At 43.1% G+C, this 17,099-nt stretch overlaps 1 protein-coding gene across 2 annotated transcripts in view; it reads left to right on the top strand.

The window, feature by feature from the left end:
• Positions 1-4,972: 4,972 nt before the first annotated feature.
• Positions 4,973-17,099, top strand: part of SNX6 (sorting nexin 6) — a 29,190-nt gene continuing 17,063 nt past the window's right edge. Inside the window, exons 1-2 of one of the 2 annotated variants that reach the window (XM_083453137.1) lie at positions 4,973-5,788; positions 5,987-6,034. In XM_083453137.1, the coding sequence (XP_083309263.1) occupies positions 5,783-5,788; positions 5,987-6,034 (54 nt within the window). In that variant the 5' untranslated portion in view covers positions 4,973-5,782. Of the gene's footprint in view, positions 5,822-5,986; positions 6,035-17,099 lie in introns of both variants that reach the window. The other variant, XM_083453136.1, reaches the window with a different exon arrangement.

Genomic DNA, 17,099 nt, shown 5'->3' with positions numbered 1-17,099 from the left:
TGAATTTCAAATCCTTGGTGACTTAGGGACTTTTTCTACATGCAAAGACAGGCACCAGCAGTTACAGCTGCTTTGTGGGACATTTTCAAGAGAAGAAAAGGCTAAGGAGTAAATCCTACACAACTCCAGAGCAGAGTCCCTAAGACAGTTGGATGGCATCTTGTACACCTTCTGGAAACTCCTGCAACCCAGTTGGTGCCAAAAGTATTGCTCTGCTTTCCTTTGACCCACATCAGCAAGGCTGGGAGAGCTGGTTGATATGGGAAGCAGTGATGTGGGCCATTAATTAGAGTTGAATCCTGAAAAGCAGGGGTGTCATATGTCCCAAGTTCTCACTTCCAGGAGGTGGGGAGGCAGCCTGTCCTGAATAGGGCTGCACACCCCTTTATGAAGCAGATCCACAGCTTGGGGGTTCTCCAGGATTTAACACAGTCACTGAAGGCTTAGGTGGCCCCAGTGGCTAAACGTGCCTTTTTTTAACACATTGTATGTCAGCCACAACCCGTTTTGGACAGAAATGACTTGGCTGCTGTACTCCACGTTCTGGCAACTTCCAGACTGGATTATTGCAATGTGCTCTATGTGGGACTGTCCTTGAAGATAACTCAGACTTCAGCTGGTCTAAAATGCAACAGCCCAATTACTGGCTGGGGTTCCACTTAGTTCACATATAAACCTGTTTCAAAGCAGCACCCCTGATTATCATTTCACTTCAATTCAAGGTGCTCACATTAGTGTTTAAAGCCCTAAACCACTCTGGCCCCAAATATCTGAAAGACTTTCTCCCTTCCCTGCAGACCATATTGGGTGTTAAGACTGGCAGAGGGGGCTCTCTTGGTAGTTCCACAACTAAGAAGATTGGGATGGTGGTGGCCTGGGAGAGGGGATTCTTTCTGGCACATGGGTGAAACTGTTAACTTCACTATATAGTTCTTGGCAAATGCTGAAGATGCACCTCTTTACCCTGCCCAGGAAGAAAGCATTTCACTGTCTGGGATAGTGCTATGTAAAGCCTTTTTGTGCCTGTAAAATAGAGCTGTACAGAGCTATACTTTCATAATGGGAACAGCTGCTGTATTTTTACCATTAGATTACACCTACAGCTTATTTTTAATTATGCTATACAACAGAAACTCAAAGAAAGGACACTTGGATTCCTGTACTCATTTGACTTACATTCGTTTTTTTCTCTTAAAAGCCGAATGTGCTTAAAACTGTAAGGTCTCCTTGGTTTCTAGCAGCTGGACTATTGGAAGGCTTCAAGGTTTGTAATGTCACCCATACAAGGGAAATTCTTTTTGTAACTGGAGCCTATTCATAAATCTTGCCTGAACTGGTAGCAATGTTAAAATTATACCCTTAGCACCATCTATTGACAATGAAGAGGCTTGCAGCTTAATATCTGTACCTAATTCACACTACACTTACGGAAGCTGAATAAAGTACACATTGGTTATTTTTTATGAATTTGCAGAGTGAGCCTTCTATATTAGTTAAAAGTTTATGTACTTTCAGATGCAACACCTTTTCGCTATACCTAATAAAAATGTATAAAAACCTTCCTATTCATTTGGTTAGACACAGCTCTCTTGAGAATCCAGGTCATGATGACCCTGAATACAATCTATTATGCTTACTGTTTGGGAAAGATTCAGCAATGCTGGAGGGGTTGCCAATACAACTGCCAAGTGCTCAGTGTGATAGGTTGTGGGTTGGGTTGGCATGACACAATTGCCACTGTGCTCTTCTTAACAGAATAAGACACAGATTGTTCTTTCTGCTAAGGGAAAGGAGCCACAACTTTATTTTGAAGGAAACCTACAGAACTACCTTCCCTTCTTATTTTTATTTGCTTGTTTCTAGCATCTGTCACATTTAAAACTCTCACTTCACAATTTTTCTAGAGACAGGTAAGCTCAAATATTTCTTCCATCAACTACTATTTCTGTTTTCATTTGCTGAGGGGTAATTTTGTTGGGTGCGGGTAAACTTATGTTCCCTTTCTACAGATAATAGCAACCTGAGGGGAAACCAGACAATATACTATTCAAGAGAAACAACGCTTTTTCAAAACCAACCTTTGATATCCTCAAATATCTGAAGGGCTGTCATATGGAAGATGCAGCAAACTATTTTTTCTGCTACTGACCCAAACTGCTGGATTCAAATTACAAGGAGATTATGACTAAACAGAAGACTTGTGGTAAGAGATGCTAAGAGCTATTTGACAATGGAACAGGCTGCCTTGGAAGGTGGTAGACTCTCCTTTATTGGAGGTTTTTAAACAGAGATTGAAAGGCCATCTGTCAGGGATTCTTTAGTTGTGATTCCTGCATTGCAGCAAAGTTGCACTGGATTACCCTTGGGGCCCCTTTCAGCTCTAAAGTTCTATGATTCTATTATATGCAGACTTGCTAAGTGTTTTATTCTCTGGATAACCCTTTAGTAATCATCTGTTTATGACAGCAAGGAAGGAAATAAAATTGTTTATACAGTCAAGCTCTGAATTACAAGTTCTGAAAGTCTAGGCTGTAGCTGGTAGATGCAACCACAAGCCTTACTACAATACACATAGTCAGGGCTGTGTGTTCTCTCTCGCTCTTGCTCTCTGCAAAATTCTACAGTTTTCAGTAGCAGAAATCGATCAAGCAATCATGGGGCGGGACAAGAAGCTTTATCAGGCACTGAAATCCTGCCCTTGTAGTATTGTTTTTGTCCACGTTTAAACTCTCAGAACATGTTCTTCATTACTTAGTTGGATACTGGTGGCTAAAATTAAGCCAATAGGAATTATCTTTTGGCCATGTTTTACACTCCAGCTGTTTTTATGTATTTGAGTGTTGCTGGTCGGGTTTTTTATATATATAAAAAACTACTGTTACTTCTCTGTGAGCCATTAATCTGAGTGTGAGGTAAACAACTCTAAGTAACTCAGAACACACTGGTAATATGTCAGTCAAAATTACTTTTGGATAAGTAAATGCTTACAAGAATGCAACTAAACATCTTAATGAAGGAATTGACCTGTAAATATACTTGTTTGGTTTAGAGTTAGGCATGCTCTCTTGTGTCAACTGCGGTCCAGAGTTGCTAAGAGCTGCCCATATGTATAAGAGTGCAGCTCTGAGAAGAAGAAAATATTTGCAGTTTACATTCTCAGATTTTACTTAATATTCCCCCCCACCCAAATCCACCAATTATTTATTAAAAGCTGGTTTTAAAAAGAAAAGCAAACTTAATTGGCATGCTTCCTATGAAGTGTGAACACCTGAAATTTGCAAATGTTAGGTCAGCTGCGCGCAATGCAGTGCTCATACTGCCTCTGTGTAAGGACAGAGGATGTGGAGCAGCAGTCTGAGGTGAACCAGTAACTAGGAGACAAGCAAGGCAACAACCACAATACAGCTCAGAAAGACTGTAGTATTCAAGATAGCTCAGTTGATAGAGCATGTGACTCTTAATCTCAGGGTTGTGGGTTTGAGCACCACATGGGGCAAAGAGGTTCCAACATTGCAGGGGGTGGAGGAGATGATCCTTGGGGTCCCTTTCAACTCTACAATTCTGTGATTCTGTTGGGAAAAGAGGCTTGAAAGATCCCAAGGCAAGCCTGGGTGGAGGCAGTCTGGTTCTTCAATGAAAAGGCTGCTACTTGCAGTTCAGTGGTTCACCACATGGAGTAGCCACTCACAGATTTTAGCAGTTCCTGACATCCTGTTTATCTTCAGGGCACTAACATGGACTTGAAGGACTGAACAATGCTGAAAGAGAGCACTGCAGGCTTTAAATAAGGTAGATGTGTCCCTGCAAGGCTATTTCTGTGCCTACAGCATCACTTGAAGGAGGAAAAAAGCAGGAATGGCTGCAAGGTATGTACTTGAACCACTCAAATCAGGTTGAGGTGCAGGACACTCCAGTGACACTCCCATTTCTGGGCCATGCATCTATGAGGCTAGCAATTGTACAACAACAGCACCATTTTATTGCCAGGCTCCTTTGATGCGAATGTGTATTGCAAGTAAGCAATGTGCAGCTGGACTATGGCAGAGTGTGGATCACATGTGTGTTAAAACACAACTGACTTTATCGGATTCACATATTTGTGTATACAGCCAAAAACCACAGATTTCAACCCAGCTATCAATCTGTAATGTGTTCTATGTTAGACAAGTTTTTGGAAGGCTAACCACAGAGGACACAAAAGGCATTTCTAAAGTCGCTCTATAAGCCATATTAATGATTTACTTACTCAGTCCCTCTCACAAAAGGTTTGTTATCACGATGGCAGGAATGACTGGAGTAAATGGAAATGGATTATATGTTCAGATCGGGTCAAAAATCTAGCTGTGCTTTTGGGTTTAATTCTATGGTGTCTGTACACCAGTGGAACATATTTCCACTTGTACAATGGGACTCTTTCTCCTCCCCTCTGCACCCTCCAAAATCTGCTTTGGAAGGTCAGCCCCCATCCAAGCAGATTTGGGGGAGTGCAGGGGATAGGAGGGGAAGTCCACTGCATGAACTGGTTTGCTTGCACAATGTTGGATTTCAAATGACCTTGAGAAACTGTGAAGCAACACTTGTTTCTTAGACTTTTTTTTTTTTTTTGCTTGGCTTCCCACCTCTTCATACAGACCTCAAAGTATGCAGTTAGCTGCACAAAGCATCACTCTTTTTCTTTTAAAAAGACCATATAAACACCGTTGTAATGGTCATAGGAGTAGCATGACCAATGCGTATTTTATAACAGAAGCAGTGTGGGTTGATATCAGCCCTTATCACTTGAGTGGTTCTGTCCTGGCTGTAGTCTCTACACCTCTGAAGTCCAGGTAAGAGTTAAATTAACACACCTGCTGTGTTGGGCATAAAGATTTTCAATAATGGAGATGCATCCTTACAGCTGCAATCTTAGATTTGCATATCTCACTGAATTCGAAGAGACATTGAGAGTAAAATGTGCACAGGATTGCAGCCATGGTACTTTATTTTCAAAGTGTTTGCCCTCATAAAACAGTTTGGAAGCGTGGGAATTGGTAGATGATATTATTCCCATTTGACAGAGGAGAACGTCTGCCTGAGAGACAATACCTGAACCTCTCAATGGGTATTTTTACGTTGCAACACGCGGCAGCTGTGCCGAGATGCCTAAACTAAAGCCATTCTCTGTCAAATGCTGACACATGATGGGGGAGCATTTAAACTTGCACATCCCCACCCGCAGTCCAGGGCAAGACCTGCACCACGCGCTCTTTCTGCACAGATCGACCCGTAGTAGCTGCAAGCTGCCGGAGTGGCGCCTGCGGCCCACAGTCCTACAGAGCACGCGACTCTCAAACTATGACAGTGACCATGGAGTCCAATTCGTTCCCCCCCCCTCTTTCTTTTTCACCGTTCATTTCTGACACAAAACCCAAGGTCCTGAAGTGCAGGGAGCAAACCATGCCCTCCCTACACGGCGTTAAGATTCCTGAGGGAGAAATGACGGCGTGTTTCCTTTTATTGTTCCCGTCCTAAACATACATACTGCGCGAAGCATGGCTTGCTGCCTCCTCACTTACCAAGCCCCACTTACCGCGCGGGCGTTGCTCTCCACACGCCCGTCCCTCGCCCAGAAATAAGACGCTGCCGCGGACACCCACGGCCGACGCCGAGCTCAGCAGAGCCCCCTCGTTCGCCGCTGCCGCCGCCTGTCCCCGCCTTAATCCCGCCCCTCCGGTCTGGGCTGCCTGGCGGGCTAGGCCTGCGCTTGCTGCTGAGGGAACGGAGTTGAGGGCTGGGAGCAGCCATGATGGTAGGTTCCTGCGGAGCTCCCGCCACCGCCGTGGTGAGCTCTTCTGGCCGGGGGAAGGGGCGGCCGGGGGAGAGCGGCGGGGTCGGAGGCCGGCCGGACTAACCGGTTTCCTTTCTCTCTTTCTCTGTCCGCGGTGGGTGATGCCTCGGTCTCTCTCGCCTTCGCCGCCCGCCTCCGCCCTTTTCTTCTTCGGAGCAGGAAGGCTCGGACGACGGCCCAGATTTCCTTTCCGAGGAGGACCGAGGCGTAAGTGCTGGACGCCCCTGACGAGAGGGGGCTTTCTTCCCTGGCGTGGTGTGGGGCTGGGGGGCGGTAGAGCAGGTTTCCTTCCGGATGTGTGGGGCTCGCAGCCCCTTTCGGAGTGTGGGGCGGTGGGTGGGGAAGCGAGGGGGGTGAGGCGGCGGCATCATCTCCCGGGAGGCTTCGCCGCCCCCACCCGGTTCTCCTGCTCCTTCTGCCCAGCTTCGGTTCCCTGAAAACTCCGCGCTGTCACGGGTGGTCTGGATGCACCATCATCCTGAGCTGACGCTGGTGACTCTTAACGGAGTTCTCCTCTCGGATTTAAAATATAATAGCGTTATCATTTTATTCATTATTAACATCGAATCCGCCTTGCGTTCTGATTGAAACTGCCACGGCAGGCAGTTGAGATATTATAAACCACCCCGTTGGTCTAGCTGCAAACACTTTTGCTGTTGCTGCAGCTCCCCTGTTGATTTTATTTTATTTTTTGGTCAGCTTTGCAGAGCGACACACTTTAAACCGGTGGGTGTAGTTTGAACCTCTTGGATTGGTGGGCAGTGTGCCTTTGCTTTTGTTGAGAAATGCAGAAAAAGCTTAAAGCTTAAAGCTATTTTTTTCAAATACTTTATTCTATACGTTTATTCTATATCCCCCCCCCCCCCCAATCTTCTCGCAAATAGCTCCCGGTGGTATCCAGGATTCATCCATTTCCTTGCTCATTTTGTGAATAGGCAGGGGAGCCCCAGATTGAATTCTCTACTCAGCCATTAAACTCTTTGGTTGACCTTGGGACTTTCACCATCTCTTAGCCCAACCTAAGTCCAACACCCTGGAGTCCATAACATGGTGACTATAAGCAACCTGGTGTCCTTGAGCACTTCCATGCCCCATGCCATTCCCAATTTTTTATATTTATACTTGAGTCATATTTTTTGTTTGGGGGAGAGCCTCATTTGGGGCTTTTTTGTCTGTATTGTACTTGGTCTGGAATATGTGTTGATGTTGGGGGAGGGGCAAGTTCTGAGCATCACCAGTTTTTTCTTACGTGAAATAGACATTTGGTGTACCCGCAGACCCCAAAAGTTGGAGACTATTCAAACTGGCTTTCAAACAAAAGTAAAGAACCAGTGTCATGTGTCCATTGAGGAAAATATATAAACAATAATAAGTGGTTTAAAATGTTTTAGATAGTCGACCCATGCATTTTTTTTAGCAGGAAATGATCAAAAGAAACTTTTATTGGAGAAGTAAATATTAAAAAGAAATATCAAGCTATGTAACAATAGAAGCCAAAATTTTGATGAGTACAGCAGGACCACTTAAGCTGAAGGAAACTATTCTGTCCCATAGCAGTTGACTAGCAAGACATGGGACAGCTATGGTGGGTGATTCTTGATTCTGCCGCTGTTTTCTGTCAGATACAGTTTGGGGAGTCTCATGTTTCTGTTGGTTTAATATTTGTAATCCCAAAAGTGTGTGTAAAAAAACCCCAAACCTTTAAACTGATCTTAGAAAACTTGCCAGACCATTGTTTACTTTCTTATTAATTTTATCCTTCACTTTATTTGCTTTTAAACTTGGCATACATTTTAAATTAGTTTTCAAATTGTTATTTAGCAAAGTAAACAATAAAAAAATCAATAATATATCCAGCTAAGGGTAGGACATAAAAACCTATACATATTAAATAAAAAAACAATGCTAGCAACCATATTTCTGTAGATGACATGAGGAAAGAAATCTAAAACAAGACTACATGAAATAAAATCCCACCATACTGAATAGAAATGATCAGGATCTTTCTGTCCCTTGAAGAACCGTAACTTATTTGTTAAGAAGGGAATGTATAAGAACTGGAAGAAAGGGGAAACCACAAAGGAGGAGTAAACACAAGTAGTCAAGAGTTGCAGGGGGAAAGTCAGGCTGGCTAAAGCTCAGAATGAGCTCAGGCTTGCAAGAGAAGTTAAAAATAATAATAAAGGTTTCTTCAGCTATGTCCAAAGTAAGAGGAAGAACAAGTACCGTAAGTGGTAGGTCCTCTGCATGGGGAACACAGAGAAATGCTGTTGGGTGACAGAGAAAAGGTGGAACTGCTCAACTTTGCCTCTGTCTTCACCCAAAAGGAAAGCAAGGGAGGGAGCTGCAGCCCAAGATTGGAAAAGAGGTAGTAAGGGAATACATAGCTACTTTAAATGAATTCAGATCCCCAGGGCCTGATGAGCTGCATCCAAGGGTACTAAAGGAGCTTGCGGATGTAATTTCTGAGCCTTTTTTCTTCAAGAATTCTTGAAGAACAGGTGAGGTCCCTACAGACTGGAGTTGGGCAAATGTCCCCATTTTCAGGTATCTGAAGAAGTGTGCATGCGCACAAAAGCTTATACCCAGAACAAACTTAGTTGGTCTCTAAGGTGCTACTGGACAGTTTTTTTATTTATGTCGACTGCGTCAGACCAACACGGCTACCTACCTGAATCTAGATAATTCAACAGTCGGTCTGTGAGCATTTGGAAAAGGATGCTGTGATTACTTAGACCCAGCATGGGTTTCTCAAAAATGTAATGCCAGACCAATCTCATTCCTTTTTTGGATGAAATTACAAACTTGGTGGATCAGGGAAATCCTGTGGACATAGTGTATCTTGATTTCAGTAGTTCTTTTGATAAAGTCCCTCATGATATTCTCTCGAGGAAGCTGGTAAAATGTGGATTGAACGAGATAACTGTTAGGAGGATTTGTAGCTGGTTGACTGACCAAACCCAAAGAGTACTCATTAATGGTTCTTTGTCATCCTGGAAAAAAGTGGCAAGTGGGGTGCCACAGGGTTCTGTCCTGGACCCGTTGTTCAACATCTTTATAAAAGATTTGGATGAAGGGATTGAGGCGATGCTCATCAGATTTGCAGATGACACCAAACTAGGAGGTTTCAGAATCAGAATTCAAATGAGCTTGACAGATTGGAGAACTGGGCTCAAGCTGACAAAATGAATTTCAATAGAGACAAATGTAACATTCTGCACTGGGCAGGAAGAACCAGATGCACAAATATAGGCTGGGGGACACATGTGAAAAGGATCTAGGGGTCTTGGTGGGCCACAAGCTTAACATGAGTTAACAGTGTGATGCAGCAGCAAAAAAAGCTACTGCTATTCTAGGCTGCGATCATAGAAGTATAGTGTCCAGATCAAGGGAAGTTATAGTATTACTCTATTCTGCCTTAATCAGACCACACTTGGAATACTGTGTCCAATTCTGGGTACCACAGTTTAAGAAGAATGTTGACAAGCTGGAACATGTGCAGAGGAGGGCAACCGAGATTATCAAGGGCCTGGAAACAGCCTATGAGGAGCACTTGAAGGAGCTGGGTATGTTTAGCCTGGAAAAGAGGAAACTGGGAGATATGATAGCCATCTTCAAATATCTTAAGGGCTGTCACATGGAGGAGGGTGCATGTTTGTTTTCTCCTGCTCTTGAGGGTAGGATTCAAACCAATGGCTTCCGTTGCAAGAAAAGAGATTCCGACTAAACATTAAAAAAAACTTTCTGACAGTAAGAGCTGTTCAGCAGTGGAACAGTCTCCCACGAGAAGTGGTGGACTGTCCTTCCTTGGAGGTTTTTAAGCAGAGGCAGGATGGCTACCTGTCATGGATGCTTTAGCTGAGATTCCTGTATTGCAGGGGGTTGGACTACATGACCCTTGGGGTCCCTTCCAACTCTTAACATTCTATTATTCTAGTCCAACCCCCTGCAGTGCAAGAATGCTTCAGGCTCACACTAACCAGCTTCTGCTCCCACATGTGCCTATGCATTTTAGCATGTTATGATAGCTGCATCCAAAATGATATTTGTGCCATACTCTTATTTAGGATTCATGCATAACTACATCTAGTAAGATTTTTTTTTTACATGTGGATGTGAATGTTCGCAGGATTTAATTTCTGATTCAATAATGTATGTGCCACTGAAAGTTTTAGAGACTTTGTTTCCTAAACTGGTTTGGAATCTGAAAGAACACCCCCCTATGCAAAATATTCTCCAAAACACTGTCTAGCAATTAATAGACCACAGGGTAGCTTAGTCATAATTTGTGTCACAGTAAATCTATTGGTCACAAAACTCATTTTAGTTTGCTACATTCCCTTCATACTTTAGTATATGTTGGGCAGAAAAAGTGTGTGAGGTCTTTTCCAAAACTGTGATATTCTACTGTACATCACCTAGAGAGGCTATTCATCTCCTTACTCAGCATAGGATTGTGTGTTCAGAAACAACAGGTATCCTAGCTTTCTTAACGATCTAAATAATTGGTACATTTAAAGGTAGAATGCAAAGTTTTGGTAAGCCTGTAATAGAATTTTGTAACATACATTTTTTCCACCTGCATCCATCTCCATGTAATGCATGAAATGTACTGCATTTGACAAGGGCTTTTAGCTATATTTCAGATTCCACCTTTTCTTCACCTTTCTTTTAATGCAGGCTTTATTCTAGGTTGCTCTGAACAACTGATGGATAGGCCAGTGATATAACTCTATTATTCTAGAATCTTCTAACAAATTTACTGTAGCATCAGGGACTACCACCTCTGCTCATTTTGCTCGCCAACCCCCTTCTCTGCCCTTTACATCTGATCATCCCCCCCCCTCCCTTTGCACCTTTCCAAATAAATCTAACCCTCACCAACCCCCAACTCCTCCTTAACCTTGCCAAACCAATCTTCTCCAAGCTGTGCAGCCCCCTTCCCTCATCTTGCACCTTGTCCAAACCGCAGCCTGGGCAAGCCACAGAGAAACATTCAAGGCAGAAAGGGGCCGCTCTGCAGCCACTGTCTTGCTCCACTGCCACTTCTTCAGCTTCCAATGCGGCAGAAGCTGAAATGGTGTTGTCAGTGTGAGGTGGGTAGCGGCAGTAGAGCAGGATGATTGCTGTGGAGCTGTCCTGGCTGTTCTTCTATGGCTTGCCCAAGTCACTTGCTCACCTGCCTTCCCATCTGCCTGGGCCACCCACCTGCTGTTCTCTTGACAAGCTGCAGTTGGCATGGCTGCCACTTGGCAGCCATGCCAACTGCAGCATGATGACATTCTTACTATCTTATTAAATAGTTAATTACATAGCCTTTTGTAGTCTACAGTCTACTTCTTCAGGAGCATGGGATGTTTGTCTACCAAACTATTCACAAGGTCAGGTTTGTCATAACAAAATGATCCTAGAATATTTTGTACAGGGAATATCTGCTTGCATAAATATTGCTTCATATGAACTGTGTTTTTAATGACTATAGCCAGCTTTTTAAGGAGCAATTACCTCAGCTGAAACAACAATTTATTTAGTTGCTACAGACACTGGAATTGCCTTGGAAATGTGGCAGTTCTGTGTTGTTGGCCCAGTTTCTTTGCTCTTCTGGAGAGCTTCATGTGGATGCAAAACTGGTTCTGTAAACTAGCCCAAAGTGAGAACTTCTGCAGCATTATAAGCATTTCTTGGGAAATTATAATCATTTCTTGGGAAATTTCTAGTTTATTATTTTACGCGGAACTTCTCCCCTAAGGGAGTCGGGCAAACTTGCACAACTGTTCATAATTATTATAAATAGTTTTCCCTACCCCACCCTCATATTGCAGGGTTAATTTGGAAAGTGAAGTAACATTTGAAACATAGCTTTTCTTTTAATTTACTATTTTAGTTTTTCTTTCTTACTCAACCTATCATGCTGGTAAGAATCCTATGACTTGCCAAGTTTTGAGAGTGGCACATACAAGAATAAAAGTAGCAAGTGCTTAGCTGTCAACTTTTCCCTTTTCTTGCGAGGAATCCTATTCGGAATAAGGGAATTTCCCTTAAAAAAGGGAAACGTTGACAGCTATGCAAGTGTAACTTTATAAACAAAACTCTTTTATTTTAAAAAATCATTGTTCTCTACGAACATTTAAAGACCTGCTTATAAGCAGCATAGCCCAAGTTCTGTTAGTTTTTTCTAACCAAGTAAATAATGGCTAGGCTTTATAAGTCTTATTCTCAGTTTTAAACTTGCAAACCTTCACTGTTTTGTCTGGTTTAGTTGCTGCATCCTATTTCCTTGCTCTAATTCCAAGACTACCATGCACTATTATTTTTATCAGTTTGATAAGAGGGCATCATATGAATACAGAAAATTGGGTTCTTACAGTCCCAAATTGCCATTTGGGTGATTTGTTTAAAAGCGGAACGTTTTGATATAAAGTGTGAACATCTTAGATGCTAGGAATACAGCTATGTCAGTGACCATAGTGCTATCAAATTCAACATATATGTAAGTGGACAATTGGCAAGAAAATCAAACACAGTAATTTCTGACTTCAGACAAGGAAATGTCCCCAAAACAACGGAGTTGGTTTAAAAAAAAAGTTTAAAGGGAAAGTGAAGAGGGTAAAATATATCTAGAATGCATGTGGGGGTTGTTCAAAACCACAATATTAGAAGCTGCAGCAGATCATGAAAGGTACAATCAGGGCTAAGAGATGCCAGTGTGGTTAACAAGCAGAGCCAATGAAGCTTTTAAAGGCAAGAAAGCTTTCTCCAGATAGTGTCTTGTTTAATTGAGGAAAACAGGAAGTATCACAAACTTTAGCAAAAGAAGTGTAAGCGGGGGGGGGGGGGGATGTATCTGAGGAGGACATTATATTTTTAGCAAAGAACAACAAGAATGTCTGTTCCATGGAAACTGGTAAACTGGTGGAAAGTATTATTATAGATGGGTTATAGCTTAGCATATAGAAGAACCAATGTTGTAGAAATAGAACCAGCATGCCTTCTTCAAGGTTAGTCATGTCTCATTAACCTTTTAGAATTATTTAAAAGTGTCAGTAAGCAAATAGATAAAGGTGACCCAGCCAACATGGTGTACTTATACTTTTTAAAAGCTTTTGATAATGTTGGTTACCAAAGACTCCTGAGTTACTTTAGTAGTTGTGGAATAAGAGGAAAGATCCTCTTATGGGTCAGTAGCATGCTTCTGGGTATTACCAGTGAGGAAGCTGTGACATTCAGGTCCTATTCACAGTCTTTCCATAGGCATCTGTTGCCATTGTAAGAACAGGATGATGAATTAGATGTACATTTGGTCTGACCTAGCAAGGCTGCTCTTGTTATTCTTTAAAAATACCTACCAATGTTGCTAACAGTTTTGCATAAGTGAATTCTTTCTGCTCTTTTCCCGTTATATTCCCTAATACAGGCTTTTCTCAATTTCCACTTGACTTCTAGTCTGTTTCTGCAAGTCATGTTTGTGTTTCAGCTTTTCCTTCTGTATTGCTAGACCATCCGTTGAGTCACTTTTCTTTGGAAAGAGGTTTCAAACTCCATATGGTGAACTGAGTGCATTGTTCTTAAGTCAGTACTCAGAAGGACAATAAGTTATTCCCTAACAGTTCACTAAGTTCCTTCAACTTTCAGTTTGTTCTCTATGCTGATTAGAAAGTGTTTCACTTAAGGAGAATTAAGACTTCAAAGAAGGACCATGGGGTATGCTTACAGAATTTTTGATTAGACTGTGGCCCTGCTATTTAACTTTTATTTTATTTTGTATCTCTGTGTGCTTGAATACAGTGATGTGGGTTTTCTGGGAAGCTGCAATTTGGGAAAAATCCTATGTGAATTTAAGTAATTTGTACCAGAAAAGAATTTTGCACTGGAAAAATGTCTAACGCTCTAGGCAGGGTGGGCCAACATGCAGCCCTCTACACCTTTTTCGGGTGTCCTTGAGCAACATTTGATGCCCACCCCACCCCACCCCTCCTGTTGTCTTCCCAAAGCCAAGTAAGCAAGGTGCTGGGCTTTGGGAAGGAGGCAGGAGGGTTCTGATATAGTCCTAGATTCCTCCCATCTCCTTCCTAAAGTCTAGTTAGCACTTTCACAGCTTCTCCCCAACCCTGTGCAACAAGGCAGTGTATGGCTCACAAGTTCCGTGTGGCCCCCTTGGTGTGAAAAGTTGGACTGCCTTATTCTATGGTGACCCAATTTAGCATGTTTAGTTAGCTTTCTTTACCAAAATGCACACAAGCACTTTGAAACTCCCAAGCTTGTCTAATGTTGTGTTTGAACAGGGCCGTCTTAACCATTGCCGCTAGGGGTGCATGGCACCTGGGCGCTGGGCTCTCAGGGACGCCAAGCTGAGAGTCTGTGGCCGAGCGTTGAAGTCTGGGGAAGGGCCACCGGCAGCCGAGTGGAGCAGAGCCCGTTGGAGCGCTGTGGGCTCTTCTGCTGCGGGCAGCTCTTCCCCAGACTCCAACACTCACCCCTGAACTCGCGCCAAGCCGCCTGCAGCAGAAGAGCCCGCGGCGCTCCGACGGGCTCTGCTCTGCTCGGCTGTCGGCTCTTGCCCCAGCTGCATGGCGGCTAATTGTTTCGGGACCGTGCTCAGAGCACCATATAACATGGGCGCTGCACGGCATATTGCATATGCTGAGCTGCGGGTTCTTTTGCTGGCTTTTCTGCTATCGGCGCACGCTCCCAGTGCCGCCCAACGTGGGGTGCCAGCGCAGAATGACGGGGAATGCAAGCAGCAGTGGAGGAAATATCTCCGGACGGGATTCGCCACGTGCCAACAGTGCCGACGGCAGCAACAAAACCCGATGAATAGGAGCATGTGGATTAACTGGGCCTATATAAGTTCACCACTGTAGCATGCAACATGGGCTGAACTAGTGGCGTAGTGCTGCACATAGGATACCAGAGAAGCTTTCTTTGTTGCTGTAAGTGGGAAAAATAGGTGTTTTAAATGTTTTCTTTTTTTAATCATTCCAGACCAAAAGTATTTTAGCAATTGGTCTTGAGAATGTATTGAGTGATGCAGACAAGAGTTCTGGAGTATAAATGTTGCTCAAGATTCCGTGTTTGAACAAACATTGCTTTTCCACTTAGGTTCTCTTGAGGACAGAGAACTGCTCATTAGGGTGGGGCTTCCTGTTGCTAACAGCCTGGTTCGAAACTCCGAAGTAAGTCCTACTGAGTGCAGTGGGACTGGGAAATACTGTTTAGGATTTCAGCCTTTGGAAGTCTTTTTCTGTGTCTTGTGTGTTTCCACACATACACATCTGCAGCTCTGCCCCAGAACCTTTGTTTTAAAAGTCCAGTTACAGTGCTCTGTAGAAACAGGTTAATGCAGGGTACTTATCCTTGCAGATGACAAAAGTGCTGTCATTACATTGTGCTTTAACTGAGCTGCTGCAAATATTAAAACTTTTCTTATATGATCTGGTGCTGCATGAGAAGCAGAAAAAAATAGGACTGGAATCTTACTTTCTGACCCAAAGGCAAAGCCCACACATTATAAAATGTCAAGTTTGATTTATGCATGGAAACTATTTTGGAAGAAAAGAAAACGTGGGCTCTTACTGAAAGGTCTGGACCAGGGATGCAGTTTTCAGCACAATTAGTGCAAAGCTTTATGTGGTAACTTTTAAAAAGGAGGTTCTTATGGTTATGTAAATTTGAGTGGGCATTTCTTTCAAAAAGAAGCAAGGCTCTAATGTTTAGTTCATGTGTTTTATTTTTTTCTGGGAATGTGATTAGGGAACTGCTGGCAATGTATAGATGAGTAGTGTTATTCTTCCTTAGGATGTTTGGTGCAAGTGCTGAAGGAGGCAGCTGCATAAAGATGGGTAGATGGGTAAGGCCTTTAAGGTTCTAGAGCAGACCTGCTCACCAGAAGCCCCATGAGTTTATTATCACCACCTCCCTGACTACTTAAAAGGCTAACAGAGAAACAAGCACACATGGTTTATGACCCTTTCCAATTATTAATTAAATTTATTACCTGCCCTTCACAAGCAGGTCCCAGGGCAGGTTACAACAGTTTAAAATTAATTATTTAAAAGAGTTAAAACAAATTACAGTCATGGGGATAGGGTGGATCCTGAAAAACACCTACATCTCAGGTGTCAAAAGTCATGGTAAAGCCTTCAGCTTCATTTATGGGACCGTTTAAGCCCCTTTTCCAGTATAAATCCACTGCAGCATGAAAACTAATGTGGTTGGCCAAGAATGGGTTTTAAAGGGTGTTTTGGAAAGCCTTTCCCCTACAGTTCTAAGGTTAATGCAGCAATATGGCCCTCTTAGGTTATTAAATGTAAAAATGGCTGTTGGGAGTAATTTGTCCACTCTAGAGAGTTGGTAAACCATGGAGCATTGTGCATTAATGTTTATCTCTTTTCAGCTAGTTGCTATATGTATTGTTGATATACTTCATTGATGGGAAACATCAGCCCTCCAGCTTCTATCTGGCCTTCAGAACTTTTCCCTGGACTGCACCCCTCACCAGCCCTACTTTGCTCCATCCTTGAGTGTTTTTGCTTAGTTGGGATATGTCCTTGAACTCCATTCAGGGTTTTACTTGCCTAGATGGAGGATGTGAGAGTGTGTATAGAAACTAGCCTATGGTAAAACTCTAAAATTCACATTTGATGCTCTGCCCACATTTGGCGCTCTGCCCTTTTTTTAAAAAACCGAACCGCTTGGAATTCAGCATAGGTCAATTGCTTGAGTGCCTACCATATTGTTTAAATGGAACTTTAGATAACATTCTGAATAGGATTGCATTCTATGTTGGCTTACTAAAGCTAAAAAGAAAATAAATGGAGAGTGTTTAGTTAGTTATATATTACACTAATTTAACCTGGTCTATACTTACAATGTTCTCAAAGCTACCAACATAAGTTTGACCAAACTGCGGGAGGCAGTGGAAGACAGGAGTGCCTGGCATGCTCTGGTCCATGGGGTCACGAAGAGTCGGACACGACTAAACGACTAAGCAACAACAACAAATGACTTACAATGTTTCCTTTTGTTGTAATATTTCCCGCCCCGACCTGGCCACAGTGATCCATGCGACGGTCATCTCCAGGCTTGACTACTGTAATTCGCTCTACGCGGGGCTGCCCTTGAAGCTGTCCCAGAAACTCCAGCGGGTACAGAATGCTGCAGCGAGGCTCCTCACGGGGTCTCTGCCATGGGAACATATTCACCCAGTGCTTTTCAAGCTGCACTGGCTCCCGGTGGAGTACAGGGTCAGATTTAAGACGCTGCTTTTGACCTT

This window comes from Podarcis tiliguerta, assembly GCF_965153285.1.
Source record: "Podarcis tiliguerta genome assembly, chromosome: 1".
Lineage (NCBI taxonomy): Eukaryota > Metazoa > Chordata > Lepidosauria > Squamata > Lacertidae > Podarcis > Podarcis tiliguerta.
Note: the sequence above shows the minus strand (reverse complement) of the source record. Positions and strands in the feature narration are given on the sequence as shown.